The 20,320-nt window shown below is 48.6% G+C and overlaps 1 protein-coding gene across 3 annotated transcripts in view; it reads left to right on the top strand.

Moving 5' to 3' along the window:
- f8 (coagulation factor VIII, procoagulant component) overlaps positions 1-20,320 on the top strand; it is a 53,895-nt gene that overhangs the window by 26,479 nt on the left and 7,096 nt on the right. For 2 of the 3 annotated variants that reach the window (XM_056274944.1, XM_056274928.1), the window contains exons 16-25: positions 2,749-2,914; positions 3,203-3,442; positions 4,529-4,757; positions 6,208-6,390; positions 8,002-8,118; positions 11,110-11,181; positions 11,423-11,508; positions 11,665-11,823; positions 12,993-13,137; positions 13,276-13,427. In XM_056274944.1, coding sequence (XP_056130919.1) covers positions 2,749-2,914; positions 3,203-3,442; positions 4,529-4,757; positions 6,208-6,390; positions 8,002-8,118; positions 11,110-11,181; positions 11,423-11,508; positions 11,665-11,823; positions 12,993-13,137; positions 13,276-13,427 — 1,549 coding nt within the window. The remainder of the gene's footprint in view (positions 1-2,748; positions 2,915-3,202; positions 3,443-4,528; positions 4,758-6,207; positions 6,391-8,001; positions 8,119-11,109; positions 11,182-11,422; positions 11,509-11,664; positions 11,824-12,992; positions 13,138-13,275; positions 13,428-20,320) is intronic. The other variant, XM_056274937.1, reaches the window with a different exon arrangement.

Raw genomic sequence — 20,320 nt, 5'->3', positions numbered from 1 at the left:
CATCCATTATCCAAACCGCTTATCCTGCTCTCAGGGTCGCGGGGATGCTGGAGCCTATTCCAGCAGTCACTGGGCAGCAGGCGGGGAGACACACCAGACAGGCCGCCAGTCCATCACAAGGCACACACACACACACACACACACACACACACACACACACACACACACACACACACACACACACCTAGGGACAATTTAGTACAGCTGAGTCACCTGACCTACATGTCTTTGGACTGTGGGAGGAAACCGGGGCACCCGGAGGAAACCCACGCAGACACGGGGAGAACATGCAAACCCCACACAGAGGACGACCCGAGACGACCCCCATATTATATATTAAATATATATATAAAATAAATGTTCAACATAGTTAATATACAATACAAGAAAAACGAGCAAACAACAAAATATATACAGCATATACAAATAATGTAGAAAAAGATAAAACAGAAAATAATATAGATAAAAAGCAGACATGATGTCCAATACAGTTAAACAACACATTAAAGGTGTGTGCGACTAGCGTCAGTGTTGACATTGTTGGCTGTTAATAAGCCATTTCTTGACATTACATTTAAATGAATAATAGGATGGGGGCTCTAGTTTATTGTGGTACTGAGATGCTGTACAGGAGAAGACGGCCTGGCTAAATGCAGGTCTCCTGAGTGGGACTGTGCCGTCCCCTCTAGCTGCACCTCCAGCAGCTCTGTTTGTGGTGGGTTTGAAGATGATGAAGCTGGACAGATTGCCAGGTTCACGATGGGGATTTATTTGATGTGTTGAACGCTGTAAAACTGGCAAGGAGTTGGAGCTACTTCAGGGGAAAGACTGGGTACTGATATTGCAGTGGATAATGTACTATGTGGGTTTAAAAACCAGTTGCACGGTTAGTTGGGTGAGATCTGCAGAACAGAAGGAAAAATTATTGCACTCGTCATCACCCAACTTAATGTTATTTTCACCTAATTGTGAGAGTGAATGAATTCATTCAGAAAGTTTTCAACTAATCACTCAAACACAGTCATGCAGTGCATCCATCTGAAACACAGATTTGTTTAATTACCAAAAGTATTTACTTATTGAGGCAGCGGCACAGTGGCGCCGTGGTTAGCACGGTCGCCTCACAGCAAGAAGGTCCTGAGTTCGAACCTCCGGGGTCGTCCAACCTTGGGGGTCATCCAAAGGTCGTCTTCTGTGTGGAGTTTGCATGTTGTCTGCGTGGGTTTCCTCCGGGTGCTCCGGTCTCCTCCCACAGTCCAGAGACATGTAGGTCAGGTGAATCAGCCATCCCAAATTGTCCCTAGGTGTGTGTGTGTGTGTGCGTGTGCGTGTGTGCGTGAGCGTGATGGCCTGGCGGCCTGTCCAGGGTGTCCCCCCCCCCCCTCCCAATGCCCGATGACTTCTGGGATAGGCTCCATCATCCCCGCGACCCTGAGAGCAGGATAAGCGGTTCAGATAACGGATGGAAGCTGGACGGAGGAGGAGGCGCTCAACCATGCGTGATCTTCTAAACTAGGCAGACATTTTTATATTTGATGAGGTTTTCCTAACTAAGTAGATGATACTTTTTTATAATATGGCAGTGATGAAAAGTGAATGGCTTCTTGTGTAAGGTTTAGAGGGCTTGTTTGTATAGTGATCCCAGTGGTTTTGATACTGTAGAGTGTGTGTGTGAGGCCAGCTTATCAGACAATAGATGGTGTAGGAAACAGCCATTGGGTGGAAGTGTATCTTTGCTGGCTCAGTTAAGAGGAAGTGTCTGGTAAACCTGAAATTTTCCAAACTAAACTTTACTTTGTGTGGCTTTTGAAGCCGAGGTTTGACTCTGTGTGTACTCCTCGTGTTTTTATTCTGAGACGACTTGTAGTCTCTCCCCCTGGATGAGAATACCTTGCTCTACATTTACGCGGCTGCCTTGTGAGAAAAACATACAAACTGTTTTCAACACATTCAGCTGCAGACAGCATTGGTTAAGCCTGATTCATTTGGCTGCTTGGTGCACAAAAATTAGATTGCTCATTAGTTTTATTTGCTATTACACAAAACTTCATGTAACAGCAAATAGAACTAATGAGCCAGGGTTGGTTCCAGTTTGGCTGACTTGAGGTAGTACATTGTTAGGAAATTCTGGTTTGTTGGTTCAGACGTGGGCGGCACGGTGGTGCCAGTGGTTAGCGCGGTCGCCTCGCAGCAAGAAGGTCCTGGGTTCGAGCCCCGGGGTAGTCCAACCTTGGGGGTCGTCCCGGGTCGTCCTCTGTGTGGAGTTTGCATGTTCTCTGGTTTCCTCCCACAGTCCAAAGACTTGTAGGTCAGGTGAATTGGCCATCTTAAAATTGTCCCTAGGTGTGAATGTGTGTCGGCCCTGTGATGGCCTGGCAGCCTGTCCGGGGTGTCTCCCCGCCTGTCGCCCAATGACTGCTGGGATAGGCTGCAGCATCGCTGCAACCCTGAGAGCAGGATAAGCAGTGTGGATGATGGATGGATGGATGGATGGATGGATGGATGGATGGATGGATGGATGGTTCAGACATTTATTTATACAAGTATCTCTACTACATAATATTCCGACTTCCAAACATTTCTACACTTGGCTTCAACTGTAGTGCGTTGAAGGTACAAAAATAGGTCAGGCAGTTATCAGTCTTTCACAACCACTAAAGAAAATTGAATACAGAATTCTACTTTAAGCAGTTAAGGCAATTTTTAAAGCCAATGTGCCGACCGACTTGCCGCTTTGTTTTTCTTTAGGGACATGCGGCGCGGGATGAGGAAGTTCCTCCCACAGTATAAGAAGGTGGTGTTCAGGGCGTACACGGACGAGACCTTCCTTAAGCCTGTAACCAGGGGAGAGCTGCAAGAACATCTGGGAATCATGGGGCCGATCGTCAGAGCCGAGATAAATGACCTCCTCACTGTGAGTGGTGTCAATGGAGAAGTATTTCCCTTCCAGACACCGTCAGAGACAAACATCCGGCATTCTTGTTACACCACTTGTGTTGCTCACTGACTTCTGCAGAACAACTGTACAACATCTGCCAGTGTAACTCATTCATTGGGATGTAGTATTTGAGTGATGTTTTCCTTTACCACGCTCAACTTCCAGATCTCAAGGTGTTCATATCAGATTGATCGTTATTTACTCCATGAACAACTCAGTTTGACGTTATAATATTTAAGGAACTTTTTTTCTGTCGGTTTCAAGGTGACCTTCAAGAACATGGCCTCCAGGCCGTACTCTTTCCACCTCCAAGGAGTGTATGACCGGAGTCAGGGTGCCAGCATCATCCAAACCCAGGCCTCCTTTGCACCCGCTGGGGTCCCGGGAGAGGCCGTGCCCCCCGGGGAGACCCAGGTCTACAACTGGAGAATAGCAAGGACACAAGGACCCACCAGTAAAGAGTTTGACTGCAAAGCTGGTGCCTACTACTCCACCGTGGACAAGGTGGGGGAAGAGGCCGTCACCGACGCCTAGCTCTGCTTGTCGTGATGTTTCACAGATGTACTTGTGTTTGTGTGTGCATGCATACCTGCATAACACACGCGTTAGAGTCTACTGTTAAAGTCTGTTTTCCTGTTTGAATTGCTTGATATATATTGTTTCATTTTTATGACTTTGCATCATGAATTGTTTGTATTTGCTTATATAGCTGTTTTTCCCGGTTTTCACACTCACTGTGAAGTACTTCAACATTTCCTTTAACACTTTTGATAAATAGGGTCGTCCAGGTAGCGTGGCGGTCTATTCCGTTGCCTACCAACACGGGGATCGCTGGTTCGAATCCCCACCCCGTGTTACCTCCGGCTTGGTTGGGCGTCCCTACAGACACAACTGACCGTGTCTGCGGGTGGGGAAGCCGGATGTGGGTACGTGCCCTGGTCGCTGCACTAGCGCCTCCTCTGGTCGGTCAGGGCGCCTGTTTGGGTGGGAGGGGGGGGATAGCGTGATCCTCCCACGCGCTACGTCCCCCCGGAGAAACTCCTCACTGTCAGGTGGAAAGAAGCGGCTGGCGACTCCACATGTATCGGAGGAGGCGTGTGGTAGTCTGCAGTCCTCCCCGGATCGGCAGAGGGGGTGGAGCAGCGACCGGGACACAGCTCAGAGAACGGGGCGATTGGCCAGGTACAATTGAGGGCGAAAAAGGGGGGGGGGAACAAACTTACAATAAATAATCATGCCCTGTGACAGTCTGGCGGCCTGTCCAGGGTGTCACCCCGCCTGCCGCCCAATGACTGCTGGGATAGGCTCCAGCATCCCCGCGACCCTGACAGCAGGATAAGCGGCTTGGATAATGGATGGATAAGCATCTAAATAATTCTCTTTATGACTTGCCTGCACTCTTTTATGTAGCGCTCTCTGCATCTACATGTGTTTACAAGGATCTTATAAGACAAGGTGAGATGAGCTTTGCTGCACATTTCAAAGTGTGTTGTGTCTTCTGCTTTTTCATTGGCCTGTATGTGCAGCTGAAAGAAACGGTCCGTTCTCTCTACATACAGTCATGTGACAGTCACTCTGGTCACTTTGCAGGAGAGGGACATTCACTCCGGTCTGATCGGTCCCCTGGTCATCTGTAAAGCCGGGACCCTCAACTGGCGTCTGAACCTGCAGCCTGACATCCAGGAGTATTGCCTGCTCTTTCATACGTTTGACGAAACCAAAAGCTGGTATATAGAGGAGAACCTGCAGCAGTACTGCACCCCACCCTGCCACGCCAACCCCAAAGACCCCTTGTATCAAACCACCAACAAGTTTGCAGGTGGAGAAACTCAAAATGTGTGATAGAATTTGTGTGATATGATGTATGATGGAAGACATAACACGCTGTGTATTATTACCACAAGAACGAGTAGTTAATGAATATGGACAAGGGGTGCCGCTTGAATAGTCATGAAAAGTTTCTTGTAATTCTTGTAATTATTTCAACCACTAATTACAGTGTAGTTAGTATGCAGCATGTAGTATGTAGCGGGCGGCATGGTGGCGCAGTGGTTAGCGCGGTCGCCTCACAGCAAGAATGTCTTGGGTTCGAGCCCCGGACTACTTCAACCTTTGGGATCGTCCCAGGTCGTCCACTGTGTGGAGTTTGCATGTTCTCCCTGTGTCTGCGTGGGTTTCCTCCGGGGGCTCCGGTTTCCTCCCACAGTCCAGAGACATGTAGGTCAAGTGAATCGGCCATACTAAATTGTCCCTAGGTGCGAATGTGTGTGTGTGTGTGTGTGTGTGTGTGTGTGTGTGTGTGTGTGTGTGTCAGCCCTGTGTGATGGCCTGGCGGCTTGTCCAGGGTGTCCCCCCACCTGCCGCCCAATGACTGCTGGGATAGGCTCCAGCATCCCTGCGACCCTGAGAGCAGGATAAGCAGTTCAAAATTGGATGGATGATATATTTTTTTTATATCCCCCCCCCCTTTTTTTTTTAAAATGTATTTCTGATTTTTCCCTTTTTCTCCCAATTTAGTGGCCAATCGATCCCTATCTTAGTGCAAACACCCACCCCCGTACTACATGCGTTCGCAAACTGCATCTCTCTGGCCGGCGGTCTCGAAGGAGACGCCTCGCCACTTCCGTGACAAGGCGACTCCAGGCCGAACCACTGCTTTTTCCGACACACAGAGACGCGTTTATGTGACGAACACAAGCCGACTCCGCCCCCCTCCCGAACACAGCGTTGCCAATTATTGCTGCTTCGTCGAGTCCGGCCATAGTCTCCCCCTTTTTCTCCCTAATTGTGCCCAGCCAATTACCCCACTCTTCTGAGCCGTCCCGGTCTCTGCTCCACCCCCTCTTTTGATCCGGGAAGGGCTGCAGACTACCACATGCTTCCTCCGATACATGTGGAGTCGCCAGCCGCTTCTTATCACCTGACAGTGAGGAGTTTCACCAGGGGGACGTAGCGCATAGGAGGATCACACTATTTCCCCCCCCCCCCCCCCAAAAGGCACCTCGACCGACCAGAAGGAGGCGCTAGTGCAGTGACCAGGACACATACCCACATCCGGCTTCCCACCCGCAGACACAGCCAATTGTGTCTGCAGAGATGCCCGACCAAGCCGGAGGTAACACGGGGATTCGAACCAGTGATCCCCATGTTGGTAGGCAATGGATTAGACCGCTACGCTACCCGGCCGCCCCTGCAAAGTTGATTTTTGCTGAGTTTATAATGCTGCAGTTATTGCTCTTGAAAATAACTTTAACTTTTCTTCCCTATAGCAATAAATGGGTACGTGTCGGAGACACTTGCTGGTCTTCAGGTTGCTCAGCACCAAGTGGTCCGGTGGCACCTCCTAAATGTGGGGAGCGACAAGGAGTACCATGCCGTGCACTTCCACGGCTTGCCGTTCAGCATTCAGAATGAACTAGAACATCGAATGGGGGTCTACAACCTCTACCCTGGTAACAACAAAGTCACATAAATACATATCCTGAATATACACCCCTGCTGTGTGTGTGTGAGTGTGTGTGTCTGTGTGTGTGTGTGTGTGTGTCAGTTCCTCTGTGTCCCTCTGCCGCTTTCCATCTCTTTCTCTCTGTCTCTGTTTCCCTGTCCTTCAGTCTCTCCCTCTCGCCCTCCTCCTCATTTCTTTGTTATAAAGAAATACAGACAAACGCACAGATGCCATGCACACACACACTGTTAGAGCCAGTTTTAATTAGTAAAGAATTGTATGTATCTAATATGAGTATTAACTGGAAGTGTGTATTTAAGATGTGTTGTTCTTTCATCAATTATCTTTGAGAGACTCTCCCTGATCCTTTGCTCCCGTGCAATATGAAACAGGAAACAGGAAATGACAGGTATTTGGTAAAGGCTTTTGACCAACAACTCCTTTTTACTCGGACAGTGGCTTTCATTGTGAGAAGCCATCACACACTCACACAATACACTGCAAAGTGAAATAGTGTGCCAACATTTCTGCAAAAACTTCTATAACCAAAGTGACAGCTGTGTCCGCATTCTTGGCACAAAGTCAAACATGTTTTCGGTGGGTGTTGGACTCCGCTAAGGTTGTCCCTTGTCTCCGATTCTGTTTGTGATATTCATGGACAGGATCTCAAGGTGCAGCCAAGGTGAGGAGTGTGTCTGTTTTGGGAACCTCAGAATTGCATCTCTGCTCTTCGCAGATGATGTGGTTTTGTTGGATTCATCAGAACGTGACCTCCGGCGTGCACTGGGGCGGTTTGCAGCTGAGTGTGAAATGGCCGGGATGAGAGTCAGCACCTCCAAGTCTGAGGCCATGGTTCTCTACCAGAATATAGTGGATTGCTCCCTCCGGGTGGGGGATGAGTTTTTGCCTGAAGTGAAGGAGTTCAAGTATCTCGGGGTCTTATTCACAAGTGAGATTGAAAGGTGGATCGGTGCAGCATCAGCAGTAATGCGGATGTTGCACTGGACCATTGTGGTGAAGAGGGAGCTGAGCCAATAGGCAAAGCTCTCAATTTACCAGTCAATCTTCGTTCCAGTCCTCACCTGTGGTCATGAGCTTTGGGTAGTGACTGAAAGGGTGAGATCATGGATACAAGCGGCTGAAATGAGTTTCCTTCGTAGGGTGTCTGGGCTCAGCCTTAGAGATAGGGTGAGGAGCTCGGACATCCAGAGGGAGCTCGGAGTAGAGCTGCTGCTCCTTCACATCAAAAGGAGCCAGTTGAGATGGTTTGGGCATCTGATCAGGATGCCTCCTGGGCACCTTCGTTTGGAGGTTCACCGGGTACGGCCAACTGGGGGGAGACCCCAGGGTACACCCAGAACTTGCTGGAGGGACTACATGTCCAATCTGGCCTGGGAACGCCTTGGGATCCCCCAGGAGGAGCTGGAGGATGTTGCTGGGGAGAAGGACGTCTGGAGTGCCCTACTTAGCTTGCTGCCACCGCGATCCAATCCCGGAGAAGTGCCTGATGATGAGATGAGATGAGATGAGATGTCTGCAAAAACTCGTTATCCCCCTTTCTTGATGTTACTGTCACATTCATGAAGGGCGTTGGTCTCACCAGTCTTCCTGTTTGCAGGTGTGTTTGGCACGGTGGAGATGAGACCGTCCACGGTGGGCACCTGGTTGGTGGAGTGCACTGTGGGAGAGCACCAGCTGGCTGGCATGAGGGCCAAACTACTGGTCTACAATCCACGTAAGTACACATTTGGCCCCAAACTTTGAGAATTGAACTATCAGCTGATGTAACACAGGCTTTTAAATGGTCAACTTAAAATGGAGTTGTGATACTGAATTTCCTTGAAGGCATCAAACGCTATATTTACCCCACCAAAAAACAAAACAGAGGACCAGTGGCTGTAAATACTATATGCACTAGACTAGACAGAATTTCAGACAGTTACCGAGTTCAAGTTTGTCATACGCATTAAAAAAATACATAGTGCAGGCGTCCGGGTAGCGTAGCGGTCTATTCCGTTGCCTACGAACACAGGGATCGGCGGTTCAAATCCCCGTGTTACCTCCAGCTTGGTCGGGCGTCCCTACAGACACAGTTGGCCGTGTCTGCAGGTGGGAAGCCAGATGTGGGTATGTGTCCCGGTTGCTGCAGTAGTGCCTCCTCTGGTCGGTCAGGGCGCCTGTTCAGGGGTAAGGGGGAACTGGGGGGAATAGCGTGATCCTCCCACGCGCTACGTCCCCCTGGTGAAACTCCTCACTGTCAGGTGAAAAGAAGCGGCTGGCAACTCCACATGTATCGGAGGAGGCATGTGGTAGTCTGCAGCCCTCCCCGGATCGGCAGAGGGGGTGGAGCAGTGACCGGGATGGCTCGGATGAGTGGGGTACTTGGCCGGATACAATTGGGGAGAAAAAGGGGGGGAGGGGGTCCTCGGTTTTATCCTAGCCCTCCCCTATGGTAGTCTTCCAAGTAGTTCTGGTTTTCTCCACAGCCCATAGAAATGCAGGTTATGTTGAAGGATAATTTACAACCTTGGTCTTCCTCTTGGTTTCGCTATCGTGCATATCGGTTATGATATTGTTTTATACACCGCTAGACACAACTTAACCACAGCGACGTTTGGGGTCAGACGTGTTTGAAAAAGTCCAAATTAACCCAATTATCTAAACCACATACCTGTATTTCAAAGTAAAAACACTGCTCCACCCCCTTTGCCAATCCGGGGAGGGCTGCAGACTACCACATGCCTCCTCCGATACATGTGGAGTCGCCAGCCGCTTCTTTTCACCTGACAGTGAGGAGTTTCGCCAGGGGGACATAGCGCGTGGGAGGATCACACTATTCCCGTCAGTTACCCCTCCCCCCTGAACAGGTACCCAGACTGACCAGAGGAGGCACTAGTGCAGCGACCAGGACATACACCCACATCTGGCTTCCCACCCGCAGACACGGCCAATTGTGTCTGAAGGGACGCCCGACCAAGCCGGAGGTAACACGGGGATTCGACCTGGCGAGCCCCGTGTTGGTAGGCAATGGAATAGACCACCATGCTACCCAGACACTTGAAAGTGATCTTTTTTCCCTGAAGTGTCCAGTATCATCAGTTGCATTGCTGAGCTGCTACTCTCTGGTTCAGCTTGCAGGAATGACCAGCTATACTTCCCACACACATCCTTGTGCGCACATGCAGTTTTGTATATAGTGTACGTGAATCCCCTTTACACAAGCTAATGTGTAAAATCCAAACCCCAGTAAACCTGCTGCCAATGCTGAATATTCGCCTGACTATTACGAGGACAGCTGGGTTGAACCGCACTTGCTGAAACATGTCTACCACTCATGTTCGGCTGCCCCGTGAGACCCCGCTGGAAACCGTGATCTCATGTCCAAAATCTCTAAAATGAAGCCGGTGAGGTAAGCGATAGAATAACCGATGCGCCCAATGGCAAAAAGTACAAAAATGAGACTCAGCTCGTTAAAAAGCCCGAATTGTCCGTTGACACGGAGCTCTAAGTTGTCCTGCGGCTGTGAATGTGAAGAAGAAGAATGTCGGTCATTGATACCTTGCTATTTTCTGGCCAGTGCTTGCTTAGACAGGCTCCAGCACCCCGCAGCTCTGAATCAAGTGGGTGTAGAGGGTGAATCAAAGACCGACCGCACACACACACACACACACACACACACACACACACACATACAACAAAATTACGAGGGGAAAAAGCGATGCATTGTCATGTTTCATCCTGAATTTCTAAAAATATCAGCCCTCTCATGCAGTGGGTTAGTCATCTCTGGGTGACTTTCCCTTCTTAGTATGCTGGTGAACACACGCCACAAGACTCCCTGAGAGACGCTTTGGCCTTTCCCCGAGCTTAGGGCCATTTTCTGGACAGCTGTAATTGTTTTATCGGCTTTTATGGAGCTTTTTAAGCGTCTGAGTAATGTGTGTTTGTTTTCCCGTGTGTTGTTTCTACACAGCTCTCAGTTTATAGTCCTGCTGACTCTCCTACCAGGCCGCACTCGCAAAAGAGGTGGTCAGCCTCAAGGGTTTTCTTTTTTTAGGGGGGATTTTTTTCTCCCAATTGTACTTGGCCAATTACACCACTCTTCCAAGCTGCTCCACCCCCTCTGCTGATCCGGGGAGGGCTGCAGACTACCACGTGCCTCCTCCGATACATGTGGAGTCGCCAGCCGCTTCTTGTCACTTGACAGGGAGGATCACGCGATTCCCTCCAGTTCCCCCTCCCCCCTGAACAGGCGCCCCGGCCAACCAAAGGAGGTACTAGTGCAGCGACCAGGACACATACCCACATCCAGCTTCCCACCCGCAGACACGGCCAGTTGTGTCTGTAGGGACGCCCATTCGAGCCGGAGGTAACACGGGGATTCGAACCAGCGATCCTCATGTTGGTAGGCAATGGAATACACCACCACACTACCCGGACGCCCCCTCCTCAAGAGTTTTCTCACTGGTTAAATAAGCCTAAATAACAAAAAAATGAATGATATCCCTGAATCAGATTCAAAATATCAACCAGGCTGATTGATATTTTGATCACAGTATTGATCAGCTGCTGATTTGTGTTGAGGTGCAATTTTGTATAAAACCACCACCGCAGTGCGACACAGGTAGCATGTACAGGACACAAAGCTAGTTTGACATGAAGATTGTGCTCTGCTGGAATTTCAGTGTGGAACTTCTGATCGGAATTTCCTTGTGCTGATTTACAGGATGTGTTTTGCCTCTGGGCATGCAGTCGGGAAGGATCAAGGATTCCCAGATTACTGCATCGGATCACATCGGTACGGTAGCTGTTTTACATTAACCTTATTCAACTTGACGAGCTGTCCCAGATTAAATTTTTCTTTAGAGAGTTAAATGCATTTAATCAGCTGGGTGCCTACACAGAATAATCCCAGCCTTCAAAATGGTACGGCCTTGAAATATGACTAACATCGAAACATCTTGACAGATTTCTTACCTGGAAATGCTTGTTTTGTTTGTTTTTGTGATTGTGTGTGTGTGTGTTGCACTCATAACCAGGTAACTGGGAGCCAAGACTAGCTAGGCTGGAGCTGTCCGGTTCTATCAATGCCTGGATGGGCAGAAACAGGAAGCCATGGATCCAGGTCAGTCTCTCTGCACCATTATCCAATTGTTCCCTATGTCTTGTCCTCAGCGGTTAGCTTGTCTTATGCACGTGTTTGTTGGAATGTGTGTGCTTGTCTGGTTGTATTGTGTGCATGTGTATAGTACATGCAGTATCGCTCTGTGTTTGTGTCCAGGTGGACCTCGAGAAGCCCACCCTGGTGCATGGAATCCAGACCCAGGGAGCCAGGGTCACGCTACGAGACCGTTTCATCACCCACTTCACCATCTCCTACAGCCTGGACATGCTGAGCTGGAAAACCTATCGAGCCAACAGCACCAGGCAGGCCTATGTAGTAGGTCACCAAGTTTGGGGGGGGGGGGGGGTCTTAACTGGTAGTTGTGCCCATAGTTTGTGTGTTTGTTTGAGAAATTCATTTGAATAGTTGTGTAAATCGTTCCTGGATGGATGGATGGATTGATGGATGGATAGAGGCTGACACACAATGTAGGTGTGACTAGACAGAGACAGATAGATAGATAGATAGATAGATAGATAGATAGATAGATAGATAGATAGATAGATCAAATTTGTCTATACAAGGTAGGGGCGTATCGATCCGGATCGATTCAGTGATACAGTATCTTCGATGCAGTCAAAACATTGATCCATATCATACAAGCTTGCAAATCCAGGAGGGTGAAGCAGAGATGTGCATGGTCTATATTCATAACTGAAAGGTCATCAAGGGCTCTTTAAGTTAACTGATAAAAATATCAACATGAGAAATGTGGCACTTTATAGTGAGCAACAAGTTTATTTTTATTCTTTTCATAAAAAGAATAGCTTGTTTTTCATTTAAAAGTCTGGAAGAGCTCAGTAATACAGCTGCCAAATCATATTTTAGCTGCTTTGTGCGAGTTGATGTAACTCATTTTGTGATACCAGCAAATATTGTATCGATGTCCAGAGAACTGATATAATATCGTATCGTGGGTGTCTGGGGGGGTGCAGTGGTGTGTTCCGTTGCCTACCAACACGGCAATCGCCGGTTCAAATCCCCGTGTTTCCTCCAGTTTGGTCGGGCGTCCCTACAGACACACAATTGGCCGTGTCTGCGGGTGAGAAGCCGGACTTGGGTATGTGTCCTGGTCGCTGCACTAGCGCCTCCTCTGGTCGGTCGGGGCACCTATTCAGGGGAGAGGGGGAACTGGGGGGAATAGTGTGATCCTCCCATGCGTTACGTCCCCCTGGCGAAACTCCTCACTGTCAGGTGAAAAGAAGCAGCTGGTGACTCCACATGTACCGCAGGAGACATGTGGTAGTCTGCAGAGAGGGGGCGGAGCAGCAGCCGGGACGGCGTGGAAGAGTGGGGTAATTGGCCGGATACAACTGGGGAGAAAACGGGGGGAATACAAAGTAGCTCACCGATGTATGGAGAAAACGTATTCTGTTGGTGTGCAATTCATTTTGCATTCTGTTACCTTGAAGTCTGTGCCAATCTTTCTTTGTATCCATTTTGAGATCTTTAATGGAAACATGGACGGGTCCAGGGTGAAAGAGAACCGGCTTATTCCACCAATCGTGGGTCGCTACATCAGGATTCACCCATTGAACAGCGGCAAAAAATCTGCCCTTCGGCTTGAGCTGCTGGGCTGTGACCTCAACAGTGAGTTACAACAGAAAACGAATCACGGTATTTTCTGTCCTGGCTCCAAAATGTGAGAGTACAGTGAGTTTGTGTGTGTGTGTGTGTGTGTGTGTGTGTGTGTGTGTGTGTGTGTGTGTGTGTTTTGTGTCGCACCAGGCTGCTCTCTCCCTTTTGGACTCCAGAGAAGACTCATGATTCCTGATAGCAGATTTGATGCCTCCTCCCACCTGAAGACATGGCTTCACGAGTGGAGTGCCTCCCTCGCCCGCCTACACCAGGAAGGACGCTCCAATGCCTGGAGGCCCAAGGTGTGAAAACACACACACACACACACACACACACACACACACACACACACACACACACACACACACACACACACACACACACACACACAGGGAACCAGGAGGGAGGAACCAGTTTGCAGAAAACCTTTGCGAAGTTGTGTGTGTGTGTGTGTGTGTGTGGCTGTAAGACAAGCAAAGACTCCTCACTCCCCTACTTGCAGAAAGTTTCAAATTCCAATTCTCGACTTCAGAACAGGGGCTCGGTGGCACTTGGTTGTGGTTCAAACAGTGTAAAACAACTGGTGTCAAGGTGTTGTAAATAATAATGTATTTATATGGCACTACATGAAACTTCCGCTTTTGCTTCCGGCGTGGGAAGATGGCGGCGCGAATTCACATTTGCAGCAGCCTCGCCCAGTACTGTCCAAGCGGTGTGTTTGTCCATGTCTGCACTTAAGTTGTGTCTTCGTTTGATGGCTGGGAGAGCTGGGACTGGATCGGCTGGGAAAGTTTGGTCTGCTGTGTCCTGTGGGCCCAGGGACCACGGCCCTGCCCGGAGCTGCACCCGAGGAGGAAACACGGAGGACCGTCTGACAGGACACGGAACCGGGGCAGGCTAAGCTAACTGCTAGCCCATGCAGACTTGCAGCTCCGGTAACACCGAGGGTGGTCAGGCAGAGGCATTGCCTGGTGTTGTGTTGGCTGTGGTGTTTTTGGTGTCATCGTGTGGAGTGCGGGGAGGTGTGTCGAGGGTGTCTGGCTGGGAGAGCTGGCGCTGGATCGGCTGGGAGAGCTGAGACTGGATCGGCTGGGAAAGTTTGGTCTGCTGCATCCGGTGGGCCCAAGGACCACGGCCCTGCCTTGAGCTGCACCCGAAGAGGAAACACTGAGGGCGGTCTGACAGGACATGGACGCAGGGCAGGCTAAGCTAACTGCTAGCCCATGCAGACCGGCAGTTCCGACAGTCATCCTGGCTGGCGTTCGCTCTCTTGGACAGTGATTTTTTTTTGTTTAGTTTGGATATATGTGTTAGGCTGGATATGTGTGTTCTTGTAGTTCTTGGGTATGTGTTTTTGTCTTTGTGTTGTACTGCTGTGGACTGGGGGAAACGACGTTTTGTTTCATTTCATGTACACAAGTACATGAAATGAAACGACAAAGTGTTCCTGATTCCTGATGAAACCCAGCTCAAAGTCCTTTACAACAGAAAGAAGCACACAAATTTTAACGGGATACAAAAAGTATTAAAAATTGTAAAAGTTTTTTTAAAAGTTCTTTAGAACAAAAGATAATTGAAAATCATATAAGATGCATCACAGAGGTGGATGTAAATAAGAAAAATTATCAACTGGATAAGATAACCATAACCATTGAGTAAAACATATTGGAAACTGACAGAATAGAAAGGAGGTTTAATTAAAACCTCGATTCAAAAGACGCGTTCGAAGATGACCACCGAGCTCACCTCTCTGGTATCTTTAGGTAGTGTATTCCACAGTTTGTGTCGTATGTGTCGATCAGTTGTCCAGTAGCAATACGTTTTTATGGTTTTGGTAAACAGTACTGCATATATACAGATGGGTGACAAATTTTACAAATTACAGGGAAAACCAACATAAAGTGTGTTAGTAAGGTGCTGGTCCACCAGGAGCCTCCAGCACAGCCTCAGTGCTCCTTGTCAGATTCTACAAGTCTCTGAACTCTACTGGAGGGATGGACACCTCCAACAGATATTCCCTCATTTGGTGTTGGGATTGATGGTGGTGGTGGAGAGCGCTGTCTAACATGTTGGTCCAAATTCTCCCATAGGTGTTCAGGTCTGGCAGCATGGTCACCCAGTAGTTAGCACTGTTGCCTCACAGTAAGACGGTCCTGGGTTTGAACCCCAGGCCATCCCAAATACCTTTCTGTGTGGAGTTTGCATGTTCTCCTCGTGTCTGCGTGGGTTTCCTCCGGGTGCTCCAGTTTCCTCCCACCATCAAAAAGACATGCATGTTAGGGTCAATACTCCTGCCTGTGCCCCTGAGCAAGGCAACTGAAAGAAGAACTGGAGTTGGTCTGCGGGTGCTGCAGCTACCCACTGCTCCTATACAACAGGATAGGTTACATGCAGAGAACACATTCATTGTAAGAATACAATGTCAAATACAGCTGCTTTCATTCTCATTTTCAACAGGGTTGAGATCTAGTGACTGTGAAGGTCATACAGGGGCGGAGCAGCGATTTTAAAAGTGTGGGTGTTCTAGGGGTGGGACATGAGCCCCCATTCCAGTCTCCACAACATGCCAAATCAAAATAAATGCCATGCATTTCTACATTTTCTTCTCCACCATATGCAAATGATACTGAGTTCAAAATGTACGTTGTAGCACCACCCGCTTCAGCCCAAGATACTATATTCACCAGCATTCACATACCATAGTATTAAGCAATGACTTAAGAGTTTTTAGTGTCTGTTAAAAAACACACTTTTCACAAAATATGAAGAATAAGTCTTTAATTCCCTTTTTTCTTATTTCATCCATGATACACAAGAAGATGAAAACTGAGCTACATTGTCCCACTCGACCATACCCAAACCAGTGTCAGTGGGTAAAATTGGCAAGAACACAGCACTTTTCACATTACAAAAACACTCAAGGGGCGTCCGTGTAGCATAGCAGTCTATTCTGTTGCCTACCAACACGGGGATCGCCGGTTCAAATCCCCGTGTTACCTCCGGCTTGGTCGGGCGTCCCTACAGACACAATTGGCCGTGTCTGCGGGTGGGAAGCTGGTTTTGGGTATGTGTCTTGGTCGCTGTACTAGTGCCTCCTCTGGTCAGTCGGGGCACCTGTTCAGGGGGGAGGGGGAACTGGGGGGGGGGGGGGGGATAGCGTGATCCTCCCACACGCTACGTCCCCCTGGGAAAACTCCTGTCAGGTGAAAAGAAGCAGCTGGCGACTCCACATGTATCGCAGGAGGCATGTGGTAGTCTGCAGCCCTCCCCGGATCGGCAGTGGGGGTGGAGCAGCGACCGGGATGGCTCGGAAGAGTGGGGTAATTGGCCCAGTACAATTGGGGAGAAAAAGGGGGGAAATTTAAAAAAGCAAACACTCAAAACCAGTGTCAGAAATAACAAAGGGAAAAGTGTCCTTTTTGGCTAGTATTGTTGCCCTTAAAACACAATTATGGTAGAAAATGTCTTGAGTATGAACATGCCCCTGAATTTTGTAGTAAACAAAGGCAAAAACTGCCCAAATTGCCTACATCTGCTCAAAACATCCAAAGGTGATCTTTCTTTTTCCTCTACGAGAAACAAATTCTTTGGCAATTGTCTTCCTGTCCAACATGTCAAGCTCTTCCTTGTGAATATGGCACACAGCCACACTGTTCAGGCATGCTTGTCTTATTGCTGTGGAGCCATGTCTTCAGCCTCCGTAGCCCACCGGACCCTCTCTCCGCTCCAGCTGACGACACCGGGACAACAATAAGCAATCTCCCAAGTGTTTCAACTTGATCACAAGAGGCCATGGACCCCTGGACACAAACCCTCTTGAGAATACCAACAATATCACTGCTGGACTGAAGATTATACTGGGTTCTGAATCATGTTCCTGTGGAAGTGCGGGTGTCACAACACCCGTAAGACCCATGGCTGCGACACCCGAGAGGTCATAGCATATGATTTACATCATTTTCATCCTCATCAGACCGTTCAGTGACCCCCTCTTGCCCTGCAGATGGATGGGGGCATTGTCATCCTGGAAGAGACCGCCCCCATCAGGATAGAATGCCTCATCATAGGATAAAGGTCATCATTCAGAATAACTTTGTATTGATTTACAGTGACCCTTCCCTCTAAGGGGTCAAATGGACCCAAACTATGCCAGGAAAATACCCCACAGCATAACAGAGTGCTGTGGTACTACAGAGTAGTAGTGGTGGTAGTAGTAGTAGGAGTAGTTGTAGTATTTTAGTCCTAGATGTACATACAACTTTCACACTCATTTTCATTCTTCTACCATAAGTTTCTTACTCAATACCCAGTTTTCCTCTCTTGCTTTACTCTCTCAAGCTATTCTCCTTCACTGCCCTGCTCTCCTCTTTATCAGTCCGCCACCTCCCTGCCCTGATCCGCGGAGGTGTGATTTCCTCTCATATCACTGCCTGTTGACTTGTCACTAAAGGTTACAAGCAAAGCCAGACCACTTGTGACCGGACACAGCTCAGTGACAGCGGGGCTAACTGTGTCAGTCAGGAGTTTTCTGAAGGCCGAAACAAGGTGACCACGTCAGATAGACAATCACTGGTTAATCAGACTGAAAGTACAGGTTTTGAAAGCCTTACTATTGAGTCCTGTCTACAGTTCTAGCTGTAACACAGCCGTGTACATCTGAGAGTTAATACAACACAAGCAAGGCTCTAGTCAGGAGACAACAACGCAAGTAAGTGCCAAAAAAACAGGTTCAAGTCTTATAGGACATAGGTGTCAACAGGCAGTGCACAAAGGCAATGCGTAGGGTGCATTGCAGCAAAAAAAGAAAAAATTAAGAAATTTTAAATATATTAATACCATCATGTGGAGGTGTTTGAGAAAAAAGGCAAAATTTCAGTCAGGAATCTTTAGAGATTGATCGCCTCCTCACCGTACATATGTTCATGTTTTGGGACATTTCCATAAATACATGTAAGCATCATCAAAGGGCAAGCATCATTTCCCCTAAGTCAGTGTATTATGAAGTAAATAATATTCATATATATATCTATGTATATATTTCCTCGAGTAGCCTTGGGGGTCATCCCAGGTTGTCCTCCGTGTGGAGTTTGCATGCTCTCCCCGTGTCTGTGTGGGTTTCCTCTGGGTGCTCTGGTTTCTTCCCATAGTCCAAAGACATGTAGGTCAGGTGAATCGGCCGTACTAAATTGTCCCTAGGCATGAGTGTGTGTGTGTCAGCCCTGTGATGGACTGGCGGCCTGTCCAGGGTGTCTCCCCGCCTTCCACCCAATGATTGCTGGGATAGGCTCCAGCATCCCACGACCCAAATTGGGGTAGGCAGCTTGGATAATGGATGAATGGATATATATTATCCAGGGCACAGCATGAAATAAAATATTAACTACATTGCAATTCTTGCTTGCTTAGAGCATTACAAGTGTTTCTTTTAAAATGAAAGCAAAGAGAAGAACCGACCGTCTTTCAAAGAAATGAAATGACCAAATAACCCTGTACCTTTTTTAATGGTTAGGGTTTGGTCATTTTTTACATCGGCTCTGCAGGTCCCACTTCTGTATTTGGGGATTTTTACTTTTTCCCATGCAGTGAAGTAAGGAAACCTGATGGAACAGGAGCAGAAATACTCTAAATCCATATCATAGCTTGAATAAACAATATATCATTCCCTTATGCAAAGAGCTTCCAGTTGTTTTTTAAAATTTCTTGCTTTATTTGCCATGGTATCGAGCTGGGTAACCACAATTGTGGAATTTTGCTCACTTTTTTTTTTTTGTTGGATTTGTCCCTTTTTCTCCCCAATTGTACTTGGCCAATTACCCCACTCTTCCCTTCCAAGCCGCCCCGGTCGCTGCGCCACCCCCTCTGACGATCCGGGGAGGGCTGCAGACTACCACATGCCTCCTCCGATACATGTGGAGTCGCCAGCCGGTTCTTGTCACCTGACCGTGAACAGTTTCGCCAGGGGGATGTAGCGCATGGGAGGATCACGCTATTCCCCCCAGTTCTACCTCCCCCCTCAAACAGGTGCTCTGACCGGCGCTAGTGTAGTGACCAGGACACATACCCACATCCGGCTTCCCACCCACAGACACAGCCAATTGTGTCTGAAGGGACACCCGACCAAGCCAGAGGTAACACGGGGATTCGAACCGGTGAGCCACGTATTGGTGGGCAACGGACTAGACCACTTTGCCACCCAGACGCCCTTTTTGTTGATTTCTGTGTATACTAACTACACTGCTCAAAAAAATAAAGGGAACACATAAGCAATGCAATGTAGCTCCAAGTCAATCACACTTTTGAGATATCAACCTGTCCTTTTAGGAAGCAACACTGACTTGTGAATCAATTTCACCTGTTGGTAAATTGTCTAATTTCGACCAGGTGGAAATTAGACAATTTGCAAGACAACCCCTATAAAAGGAATGGATTTGCAGGTGGTGGCCACAGACCATTTGCCTGCCCTCATCTTTTCTGGCCGATCTTTGGTTAGTTTTTCATTTTGCTAGTGCCCTCACCACTAGAGGTGGCATGAGGCGGTATCTGCAACCTACAGAAGTTGCTCAGGTAGTGCAGCTCATCCAGGATGGCACATCAATGCGTGCTGTGGCAAGAAGATTTGATCTGTCTCCCAGCACAGTGTCCAGAGCATGGAGGAGGTACCAGGAGACAGGCCAGTACACCAGGAGACGTGGAGGGGGCCGCAGGAGGACAACAACCCCGCAGCAGGACCGCTATCTGGTCCTTTGTGCAAGGAGGAACAGGAGGAGCACTGCCGGAGCCCTACAAAACGACCTTCAACAGGCCACTAATGTGCAGGTTTCTGCTCAAACAGTGAGAAACAGAATGCATGAGGATTGTATGAGGGCCCGACGTCCACAATTGGGGCCTGTGCTCACAGCCCAACACCGTGCAGCCTGATTGACCTTTGCCAGAGAACATCTTGGTTGGCAGATTCGCCATTGGCGCCCTGTGCTCTTCACAGATGAGAGCAGGTTCACACTGAACACATGTGACAGACGTGAGAGAGTCTGGAGACGCTGTGGAGAACGTTCTGCTGCCTGCAACATCCTCCAGCATGACCGGTTTGGCGGTGGGTCAGTGATGGTCTGGGGAGGCATATCCTTGGAGGGCCGCACAGACCTCTACGTGCTAGCCAGAGGTACCATGACTGCCATTAGGTACCGGGATGAGATCC

This window comes from Lampris incognitus, chromosome 1 (genome assembly GCF_029633865.1).
Source record: "Lampris incognitus isolate fLamInc1 chromosome 1, fLamInc1.hap2, whole genome shotgun sequence".
Classification (NCBI taxonomy): domain Eukaryota; kingdom Metazoa; phylum Chordata; class Actinopteri; order Lampriformes; family Lampridae; genus Lampris; species Lampris incognitus.
The sequence above is the reverse complement of the archived record's forward strand: the minus strand, read 5'-3'. Positions and strand labels throughout refer to the sequence as shown.